Source organism: Microcebus murinus, chromosome 16 (genome assembly GCF_040939455.1).
Source record: "Microcebus murinus isolate Inina chromosome 16, M.murinus_Inina_mat1.0, whole genome shotgun sequence".
Lineage (NCBI taxonomy): Eukaryota > Metazoa > Chordata > Mammalia > Primates > Cheirogaleidae > Microcebus > Microcebus murinus.
In genome coordinates, this window is record NC_134119.1 from 1,361,982 (window position 1) to 1,373,239 (window position 11,258).

General features: G+C 66.8%; 1 protein-coding gene across 1 annotated transcript; it reads left to right on the top strand.

The window, feature by feature from the left end:
* The first annotated feature begins 596 nt into the window (after nt 1-596).
* Nucleotides 597-9,373, top strand: RBBP8NL (RBBP8 N-terminal like). Its single transcript, XM_075993344.1, has 13 exons — nt 597-657; nt 1,795-1,837; nt 2,444-2,539; nt 3,156-3,268; nt 3,793-3,865; nt 4,053-4,210; nt 4,321-4,403; nt 4,651-4,817; nt 5,450-6,167; nt 6,409-6,508; nt 7,004-7,074; nt 7,175-7,304; nt 9,120-9,373. The coding sequence occupies exons 1-13, from the start codon at nt 597-599 to the stop codon at nt 9,248-9,250; spliced, it is 1,944 nt and encodes a 647-aa protein (XP_075849459.1). The 3' UTR covers nt 9,251-9,373.
* The last annotated feature ends 1,885 nt before the right edge of the window (nt 9,374-11,258 follow it).

Genomic DNA, 11,258 nt, shown 5'->3' on the forward strand with positions numbered 1-11,258 from the left:
CTTAATTCTGGCCTCAGGCTGTGTGGACCAGGTGTCCACAGCTGACCGAGCCCTCCCGGGACCTGTGCACAGGGAAGGCTGGCAGCGGGGGCCCTCTCAACACGGGGTGATTTCCTTGGGCAGACCAAGGCTGCATGTCTGCATGTCCATGTCTGTGTATGTGTCTCTGTGTGCATGTGTGATTGTGCATGTCTGCATGCGTGTTATATGTGTGCATGTGTGTTATATATGTGCATGCATGTCTGTGAATGTGTATTGTATATATCCAAGTGTGGCGGTGTGTGCGTGTGTGATGGTGTGCATGTGTGTTGTGCGTGTACCTGCTGTCTCTGTGCATGTGCACGTGCATGACCTTGGTGAGTAGAATCCCGAAACCTCACACCGCACCATCTCCACCTGCCTGTGAGGTTCCGGGTCCCGCAGCCCAACCTCGGGCAGCCCCCGCAGCACGGAGTGGGTTCTGCCCACACAGGCCACACAGCTCCTGCGCTGGGCTCTGCAGCCCTCGGTTCCTTCCTAAGCCAGCCTCTCCCACGCCCTCCCTTACAGGCCGGAAACAGAGGGCAGCGGGGTCCCCACACCCCAGCAGCGGGGCCATGGAGAGCTTCACGGAGTCGCTGAACAGGCTGAAGGAGACCCACGAGAAGGAGGTCCTGGGTGAGTGGCTGGGGCCAGGCGCCAGCTGGGGGAGTCCACAGCCCCCAGCTCCACTGGTGGCCCCGAGGGCCTGGGCAGGCCAGGGCCCTCCCGCATGCCATGTCCAACTGTCACCACATCCGGGGCCCCCATCCTTCTGGCCCAGGAAGGGGTGTCCTGAGCCGAGGCCCAGAGCTGCACGCTGCCCCCTGCCGCACGCTGCCCTCCACTGGAGGGTCGGCAGACCACGGCTCGGGGTGTGGCCCCAAGGGAGGGCACTCTCCAAGCTTGCCACCCACCCTGCATGGCGCCTGCCATGCCCAGCGGGTCCCTGCGGTGTCTTCCCAGAGGCTTGGCCTGAGCCAGGCAGGAAAGAGACGGCAGCCCTGGCTTGGGGACCCCTCACCCAGGGCAGGGCCCCGGCGCCTCCCAGCAGAGGGTGCCGCTTCCAGGAAGAGGAGCACACGGCTCCTGGGACCCGTCCAGAACACAGGCACAGAGCTGAAATTCTCTCTCCCAGACCTGCCCCAGGCCTCACACTCCCGTCCAGTTCCCCCACAGGGACAGGGCTGCAGCCCCCTCCAACCGCCCACTCCAGGGCCAGGGCCAGCGCCTCCCTGGGCCCTTTCCAAAGAGCACCCACGCCCACCCAGGGCCCAAAAGTCCTGTGGCTGCTTCCTGAGCCACCGAGAAAGGTGGGGCTGCTTGGGCGAGACCCCACGCCTCCCCAGCCCCAGGCTAGCCCGGCCGAGCCGATTTTCAAAGATGTAGCAATGAGAGGTCTGAGGGGTCTGCCCCACAGCCCTCCATTTCGACACCAGCTGCACCCCCAGCCCCTCTCAGCATCTCTGCTCTTCCCATGTGGCTGGTTAGGGTTAGGGTAGTGCCAAGGCCCCCACCAACCTCCCGGCAGATGCCAGAACCAGAGACCCCAGGGGAGGGAGAGACACTGGCCACAGGCCACAGGGTCTCAGGCAGCCCCAGAGACTGGCGGAGGCCGAAGCCAGAGCATGCAGCAGCAAGAGGGGCTCTGGTGGGGGTCACCTGGACAGGTGGGCGGGATCTGGAGAGCCCCCGCATGGCAGCCGGGGCAGGGGATGCTGCCGGCAGAGGGGGCCATGGGGGGCCTGACCTCCTGCCCTCTGCTCGCTCCACCAGGCCTGCAGAACAAGCTTCTGGAACTGAACTCGGAGAGGTGCCGGTGAGTCGGGCCAGGCCGGGCCCAGGGAGAAACAGAGGCCCCTCCCCAGGGGCCACGACTGCTCAGGGCATCCCCCGAGCCCCAGGGCACCAGCACTGCCACCGTCCGCTGGCGTGGGAGGGGACACTGGGCCTTGGCGCAGGGCTGGGGGACGGTCACTCGTGCAAGGCCACAGCGAGCAGGTGTGGAGCCGGGATGGGACCCGGGCGCGCTGGTCTTGAGGGGTGTCCAGTCCTGCACTCGGGCACCTCCGCCCAGGGCCGCAGTCAGAGTGTCGGCAACAGCACCCGCCACGAGGCCTTCAGACGTGGCCACACCCGATCACACGGCGGCCTGTGGCCGGCTCCCGTGTTCCCGTGTCACAGACCGGGCTGTGGCTAAAGAGGCACAGGGACAAGACAGAAGTCACAAAGTGGCACACGCATGACTCATGTTAGGGGCCACCTGTTTCCCGGGCAAGGCCCCACCGTGGGGTGCACAGACAGGACCCGGCCCCAAACCCAGCCTAGGGGGTGCGGGACCTCAGGCTGGGCCTGGGGCTGCACAGTGGGGACAGCGTGCGGCTTCCCAGCCGGAGTGGCCCCCAGCTCGCATGTGCCGCCACAGGGACGCGCAGAGGCTCGAGGAGCTCTTCGCCAAGAACCACCAGCTGCGCGAGCAGCAGAAGGCGCTGAAGGAAAACCTGCGGGTGCTGGAGAACAGGTGGGCGCGGCCGCCGGGCTCCTGGTGGGGAGACGGCAGGGTTCCTTGGAACGAGTTTGGGAAACTCTGGGGTCCACTGCAAGACTTTGCAGAGCCTTAAGTAAATTGCACTTATAAGATTTCTCCTGGCCAGGCGCGGTGGCTCACGCCTGTAACCCTAGAACTCTGGGAGGCTGAGGCAGGTGGATTGCTCGAGGTCAGGAGTGCAAAACCAGCCTGAGCAAGAGTGAGACCCCGTCTCTACCATAAATAGAAAGAAATCAATTGGCCAACTGATATATATAGAAAAAATTATCCAGGCATGGTGGGGCATGCCTGTAGTCCCAGCTACTTGGGAGGCTGAGGCAGGAGGATTGCTTGAGCCCAGGAGTTTGAGGTTGCTGTGAGCTAAGCTGACGCCACGGCACTCTAGCCTAGCCTGGACAATAAAGCGAGATTCTGTCTCAAAAAAAAAAAAAAGATTTCTCCCAAACTCAGTTGAACATGGGGCACTTGGTCCACAGGGCAGGGAATAGGCCTGGGGTTCCACAGAACACCATTTGGGAAAGGCAGGGGCACCCCCTGGCACTGGCCTCAGTTGCGACCTCAGCGACCTCTCACCTCCGCGTCCCCACAGGCTGCGGGCTGGCCTGTGCGACAGATGCATGGTCACCCAGGACCTGGCCAGGAGGAAGCAGCACGAGTTCGAAAGCTCCCACCTGCAGAGCCTGCAGCACATCTTCATCCTCAGTGAGCTGCCGCAGACCCTCGGGGTCCCTCGGGGGGAGCGGGGTTCAGCCCACGTGGGGTCACGGGGAAGGAGGGCAGGCAATCCAGCCCCATGCCACCAGGGGACACCCCAGACCCCGATTTGCAGACAAATGGAACAAAGCCACTGCCGGCCCCGTGTGTCCCCACCGTCAGTCATCTGGCTGGTGTCCTGCCGTGACGAGGAAGGGCCCACAGAGGCCCGGGGTCGCACTGGTCCCACCGGTGATGGAGGACCAGCTCCCTGCCCCTTGGGGGAAACCGCAGAGACATGCATGGGGGCTCCCGGCACTTTCTACCACCTGGAGGCTGGCGCTGCTTACTCAATGACGCCCAGCCCTCCACTCATGTGACAAGTATTTATGGGGTACCTGCTGTATGCCAGGCCCCGGGCCGAGTGCTGGGGACACCGCTGGGAACAAGAGCAGGAGGGACCCCTTGGAGGACCCCCTCCCCCCGCCCCTGCTGTCCTCCCCACCTGCTGCCATCACCCTTGCCTTCTGCAGCCGGCGAGATGAACGGGCTGAAGGAGGAGAATGAGGCCTTGAAGGAGGAGGTGAAGCGGCTTCGGGGCCTGGAGTAAGTGGGAAGGGGGCCAGGCCCGGCACCCCGAGTCCCCGGTGCCCCCCACACAGGCACTTGGCACATGTCCACAGTAACGGTGGAGCCTCAGGCAGCGTCAGAGAGCGGGTCTCCCCGGGGCAGCTGGGTCTCCCTGCAGAGGGTGCCCTGCCCCCCTCAGAGACAGGCCTCTGCCTCCCCCCAGAGACAGGCCCAAGCCCCTGGCCAGGGAGCACACCTCGGACCCCCCCTCACCCTTGCGCCTCCCCTCCCCCGGCGCCTGGAAGGCCATCACCGAGAAGCCGCCAGGAGGCCCCAAGGAGGCTGAGGAAGACCAGCTGGGCGCAGGTCCGTGGGGTGAAGGTGCTGCAGGGAGGCGGGAGGCTGGGCCCCCCCAGGGACGTGGAGCACCTGGCCAGGGGCAGAGCACCCCAAGCGCCTCCCCGGCTCTCACATGGCTGCTCCTTCCACAGAGAAGCCAGCAGGGCCCAGGACTTCTCCAGGGGCCAAAATCTCCCCGGCTGCCAACCTGCCCGAGCCTCGGCCCCCAGACCTGGTAAGGGCGAGGGAGCCGGCGCCACCACACTCAGCCAGGCCAGCCCCCCACAGCAGGCTGGCAGCTGCGTCCCTGTCCTTCGTGCCGGGCGGGGACCCCTGCTCTCCCTTGACGTGGGTGGAGGTGAGGCCAGGGGGAGGTGCCCTGCCAGGCTCACGCAGAGAGCAGGGCCAGAGCGGGAGCAGCCCTGGGCCAGGGGCAGATGGCAGCTGCTGCCCCGCCCCCCAGCTGCCCCCGTCTCGTGCAGAGCCCCCAGCGCATCTCCAACCAGCTGCACGGGACCATCGCCGTGCTGCGGCCTGGGTCCCGGGCCTGCCCGGCCGAGCGTGGCTCCACCAATGGGACGCCCCCGCCGCCGCCCGCCAGAAGCAGCCCCCCCAGCCCGCCGTATGAGCACAGCCTCCCCCTGGACAGGTAAGGGCCCTGCCCACCACGGCCACCAGGAGCACCCTCAGCTGAGCTCCCATCCCAGACTACTCCGGTCCTGGGCAGGGGCCAGCAGCCCAGGAAATCCCTCTGCTCACCCCTCCAGGAGCCCTGCTCGCCCTGGCGTGGCTTTTTCTGGGTGCCCTGCCAGTAGTGGCATTCCCACGTGCAGGCTGAGTGGCCAGGCCAGGCACGGGGCAGGGGACGGGCTCCAGCCTTTGGAAGTGCTGCCAGAGGGGCCTGCAAGGCGTCCGTCTCCTGTCTGGGAACATGGGCGTCGAGGTGGGTGGAGGTGGCCTGGGCACCCCAGCGGGGGAGCAGGCTCCCCAATGTTCCTGGGAGCAGGATGGAGAACACCCTGCCGGGAAGAGGCAGAGGCCTCTGTGGCCAGGCCCCTCCTCGGAGCCCAGACCCCAGCCCACCCCTGGCCAGGGTGACAAGCGCCCACACAGCCTGGCCTCCGGGGCTGGGGACCAGGTCACTGCCTGCGTGCGACCTTGGCACTCGCTTCCTCTCTCTGGGCTGCAGTTTCCCCACCTGTGAAATGGGCACCTGTCAGGGCCACGCGGCCGGTCACCACTAGCCGCGGGCCACAGTCATTGGGCTTCTCCTCCTCACAGCTTCCTGCGGGCCTCCCGGCCACCCGCCGTGCCCCGTGAGTCCCTGAAGCGCTCCCCCCAGGCCGAGCGCCTCTGCCTCCTGAGCCACCACCTCTCCCTGCACCTTCGGAGCCCCCTCGGCCGTCCCCCGGCCCCCGCTGCAGCCCCGGGCAGCCCCCGGCTCCAGGGCCTGAAGGCCAGAGAGGCAGAGGCCTGGGAGGAGCCCTCGGGCCTGCTGGGCCTGCCCAGCGCCCTGGTGGGCACGCAGGACCCGCGGCTGGAGGGGGCGCTGCACCTGCTCCTGGCCCGGCAGCTGCGGGCGCGGGCGCAGGCGGGCAGTGCCAGGCCGGGCGGCCCACCCTCGCCTGGGGACACTCAGCCCTCCCCACCCGTCGGCTCAGACTCCGAGGGACCCGAGAGCGAGGCGGCTGGGGCGGCTCCAGCCTCAGCCGTCCTGCCTGGGGGGCATCACCTGCAGCCCCCAGGCCCAGGCGGCCCCAGCAGGAAGGAGGCCACAGCCGCACAGGACTACGCCCCCGACAAGCCCCTGGACCTCTCAGACCGGGGCCGAGGCCGGGACGCCCCCAAGACAGCTGGCCGGCCGGGGCCCCTCAGCCCCACGACTGCGCACACCCCCAGCCCCACGCCGCCCGTCCCGTGCGAACCCTTGACTCACAGCCCCCAGGCACTCAGCAATGGCACCCGAGCACCGGAGCTGGAGGAGCCCCCGGCCCCCACAGTAAGGAGCCCCGTCCGGTCCTCGCGTCCCCTCTGCGTCCCCACCCCGCCTCGGCAGCTCTCTTCCCCCCACCCCAGCAAGTCAGCCCCCAAGGAGAAAGCACACTGCCTAGTTCACACTAGCAAGGGAAAGGCTGCCCGGGCTGCAGCCCACACGGGGCCAGGCAGGCGGAGTCTGGGGCTGCGCTGGGGGATGGGAAGTCCCCTCGAACAAGCTCAAGCCACTGACCTGCCTCCCCTAGGACCCCTCACGCCCACCCGCAGGGGCCCAGCCCAGCCTGCCCTCTCCAGGCGGGACAGAGGATGAGGCCAGAGGAAGGCCTGACCCTGAGAGCCGTCCAGGTAAAGTGAGCAGCCGGGAGGTGGCGCCATAGCGGGGAGGGGGGTGTGGGGTCAGTATCCGCATTTAGGGGGTCTTAAGGCTCCACTCCGCCCCTTGGCCTGACTGGCCAGATACCCAGTCTCGGGCCAGGGTCCTCCCACCTGCAGGCACCAAGGAACTGGGCCCCAGGCAGGCTCCTCTCGCCACACTCAGTGACCAGCAGAGCAGCTGAGCACTGGGGTCTGGCAGGCAGGTGGTGAGCTCCCCGTTGCCAGTGACCAAGCCAGGGAAGGGCACCCCAGCTGGTGGGGTCCACACACAGGGATGTGGAGACACCAGGCCTGGGCTCAAACCCCAGTCTGCCCCTCACCAGCGAGTGCCCAAGGCAGGTTGCTTGGCCCGTCCATGCATCAGTTTCCCCATCTGCAGAGTTGTCTCTACCCGTCCCCGTCTGGCAGGCTCGGGAGCCTCCGGGGCTACCCGCCTGGTCTGACCCTACGCCCTGTGCCCTTCAGAGCCCAGCCAGGCCAGAGCGCAGAGGCCAGAGCCAGACGCACTGGACCAGTCAGACTCCTCAGACAGTGAGGTGGGTCCCTGGCTGCACGCTGGGGGCGGGGGTCCTGGGGTGGCGGTGCCCGGCAGGGGATTGGTGCGTTCCTTCGCTGACTACACCCCCTGCCCCCCAGGGGGAGCTGAGCTCCGAGGCCAGCGCCAATCTGAGCGTGCCAGGGGAGGGGCCCGGGTGTGTCTGCGCCCAGGAGCACGGGCAGGGTCTGCCGCAGAAGAGGAAGCGGGACGCAGACCTGGGGGGCCAAGGTATGCCGCAGGGGCCGGGTGGGCTCCACAGCACCAGCCTCCCCCACGCCACCTCCCCTCCTGGCCCCCACACTGAGTGCCTGGGGGCTGTGAGTCAGGGCTTCGCAAGGGGCGGACGGCGTGGGGCTGGGGGTGTGGGCAGTGGTGGGGCTGAGGGGCCCCGGCTGGCCAGCCGTCTTGGGGGCGTCCTGGCCGCGGCCCCGGTCTGAGAGGTCCTGGCCACCCAGGGAAGGATCCTCAGGACGGTGGAAGCAAGACAGGAAGCCCTCTCGCATCTCCTGCACAGACCAGAGAGGGGCAGGCCTGGGGGTCCTGACCGTGCGGCTCCCCCTGTGCTGCCTGGGGCCAGGTCCTCGCTGGTACCAGGGCTCACATGACATGCCAGTGGGGCAAGGGATGGGAGGTCCCCAGCGGAGAGCCGAGGACAGTCACCATCACCATCCGGGGAGGGAGGGGTGTCCTGGTCCACAAGCCGCCCCCACCGAGAGGGCATGGGGTCCCCGGACCCTCCTGTGCACCTTCCGACAGGAGCAGCGGCAGAGGTGAGGGGCGTGTTTGCTCCCGCTGGGGCTCTGGGGGGCTGCTCAGACGTCCGCCTCGGGCAGTGCCCGTGGGCTCGGCGCCCTCCAATCAGGTGGCAGGAGCACGGCCCCGGTCCGAGGGTGTCCGCACAGCCGCCCACTTCCTGCTCTGGGCACAACGGCACCCCCATTCCCGGCTGGGCCTCCAGGAGCCCTCGGGAGCCCTTGAACGCTAAGCTAATAATTGCGCAGCCCTGTGTTTATCTAAGCAGGGCCCGCAACGTGCAGGCTGGGCTGTGCCACTACAATGTGCCATTGTTGCCAGGAAGGTGACCGTGGCCCGAGTCCGCCCCGAGCAGCGGTTGAGAGGCCAGGACACCTGTCCCATTTTGAGGCACCTCCTGCCGTGGGTGTGTGGACATGGTCCTGGGTGGGGCGCAGCCCGCGGGGGTTTGAGCTGCCACTCCTGCCCTCCACCTGAGCCAGGCCAGCCCCCGTCCTCCCACCTGGGCCAGGGAAGGGGGCAGCTGGGAGGGGGGCTCACTCCCAAGACTGCAGTCTGGCAGTCGGTGAGGACGGGGCCTTTGCCCCACGTGTGCCCGCCCTACCCCGCCCAGGGAAGGCACCACGCGGCTTAGCGCAGGGCCAGCCCCCTCCAGTCTCATGCCAGGGACAGTGGGAAGTGGCATGCCTTTGGGCCTCACAGCCCTGCCCAGCGGTAGGACTGTCACTGTGTCACTGTGGGGGAAGTTGGGGTCCAGAGAGGTGAGGAAACTTGCACAAGGTCACAGGGCTGGTACCTGGAGTCAGGATCAGACCTGACCTGTTCAACCCGGAACTTGAGCTCATTCCGCGCCAGAGATGGACCTGGGCCCAGCATGGTGGCAGGTCCCACCCAGGACCATCTCAGGGACCAGGCGCCCCTCCCTGTGGCTCCCACCCTAGCCCCAGCGCCCGGGAGTGGCCCACTGAGGCTCCGAGCGCATGTCCCACAAGCTCAGGTATCCGGTAGGTCCCAGGCGCTCTGCACAGCAGCCAGGGAGGTGCCCCGCCAGAGCCCGTCTGCAGGTTACACACCTGGGGAGAAGGGCCTCCCTGCCACCAAATCCTCATCCTCAAGCGGGGCCACCCCTGGGCATTTGTTTCTGTTAGGAACAACGTCACCAATGCGGGCTCTAGAGTGCCCAGACACTGCCCGGGAGGCCCCGGGTGAGAGTCGAGTCGCTCAGGGGACAGGCAGGGTCTCGGGGGCCACTGCCGTGCCTCCTGCCTGACCGCAATCCACATCCCACAGCCTCCAAGAAGCCATCCCGAGGGAGAAGGAGAGAGAGGGAACCCCTGACTGCATCTGAGGAGCCGGGGAGCCCCAGGGACGCCCAGGGACGCAGCCCGTCCCCCCACAGCAGCAGCTGGGAGGAGACCTAGCCACCGACCAGGTCGCCAGCCTTGCCCAGAGGTGGCTCTCCACCTGACTGACCTCGGCCCGGACAGGCCACACACCGTGGGGCTGCGTCCCAGCCGCATCCGGAGGGGCTGGGAGGGCTGAGATGGGGCCTCGGGCGGGTGCTGCGTTCCCTGCGTTCCCTCCGTCTCCACTGTCTCGGAAACGCCCTGCTGGCCCCGCAGCACCCTCAGCTCAGCACCTGCTCCCTGGGGACAGCGCGGACGGGAGGCAGGGATCCCTCAGGCTCCCGCCCCGCCCTCTGAAGGCAGGAAGGACCACACCGGCCTGCACCCTGCAGCCGGGGCCACCCTGCCCGCCGGGGGCCAAGCCACGGTCTCGGGCGCCCCCTCGTGGACTCTGGCAAACGGGACAGAGGGAGATGGCGGGTGGTGGCGCCCTTGCAGAGAGGGTCCCTAGGGACCGGGAAAATAAACACGTGAAGAAGGACGTGTGCATCTGGCAGGGCCGGGGTCAGAGGCCCCAAGAGCTGCTTGATGGCGCCAGGGACCCAGAGGTTACTACCTTGCAAGAGGGCAGAGCAAAACCAGCTCCTCTGCCCACTGAAGCGTGTTAAAGGGACCAGGGCACCCTCCAGAAAGGGCTTGGGGACAGTGACAGGGTGCAGGCACCTGCTGGGTCACCACTGACACACTCCTGAGCACCTGGCCCCGAGCGTGCCACCGACCCCTCCATGCCGGGCACGGCCACAAGGCAGCTTGCCCAGGACCCCAGCAGCACTCAGGGTGCCTGCTCCCTGGGCCACTGCTGCCTGGCGAGGACGTGTTCCCAGGCCTCCAAGCTCTGGCTGGGAGCGTAAGAAGCAGATTCCTGGGCCCATCCCACCCTCCCAGCCAGGAACTTACAAGGCCCTGTGTTGTGGGGCGCTCCCAGGAGTAATTCCCAGGCACACGGCGTCTGAGAACTGCCCCTTCCAGGGCAGAGACAGCAGGGCCTCAGCTGGGTGTCACCTCAGCTCTGCCCCACGGGCAAAGTAGCAGCAGCTCTGGGTCACAGCCTGGGGGAGGAGGGCAAAGATGGGGAAGAGAAATTTGGGTTTTGAGGGACAAACGGGAGTGTACCAAGTAGGCAAGGGGAAAATGTGTTCTGGGAAGTTTGCTAAAATCAGAACGCTAGGAAAGTGGGCGAAAGATTAGGCGGAAAAGAGAAGTAGGGGCTATAGAGGGATGTCCAAAAGGGAAGCTCAGGGTGCCAGGCTGAGGGACAACTAGGACGTCAACCTGAGGGCCAGGCCTGCAGTCCAGGGTCATTCCTTACCATGCCCCCAGAGGCACCCAGACAAGGCTCTGACCCTGACACCTGGTAAGAGGCCAGGTGGGAGCCAGAGAAAACTCAGGAGCACACCTGGGAGTGAAGCTGGGGCAGGGTGACCACGGCACCGAGGTGGTGGGAGTTTCGAACCCCGTTGCCTGCAGGGAAGGCAGGACTCGGGCCAATGACTAGGCTGGGTGAGGCCTGCGCCAGACTGGGGGTGCAGGCCTGACCAACGGGCACCGCTTTCCCACCTGCTGCCTGCAGCCAGTCCGCCTGCTGGCCAGAGAGGACAGAGGGACTGAATTCCCGAGAGGGGTGTGTGTGTGTGTGTGTGTGTGTGTGTGTGAAATCTCCAAGTTGTTAAAAGTTGCTCTGATATTTCCAAAATCAAATGAAACAAAGCCATGTGCCCCCCCCCCCCACATTGGCCCGCTGTGGCCAGGCTGGCTGGCGGCCACCCCCCAACATCCTAAGTGGGAGAGAAGCCTCTCGCTGCAAGAGCCTAGCAAGGAGCCTGCCAGATGGAGGGAGAAAGAAGCCCACACTCCTCCTCCGGTGCCCCTCGAGCACCCCCAAAGCCGAGCGTCATGCGCGCTGGCGAGAGGGAACCAGCCCCAGTCCTGCAGGCAGGTGAGCACAGATGCAGTCCACCAACGGCTGACTCTCCCCCACCTCTGCGCATGCCCCGGGCTCAGCCCTTGACAGCGCTGTCCTCAC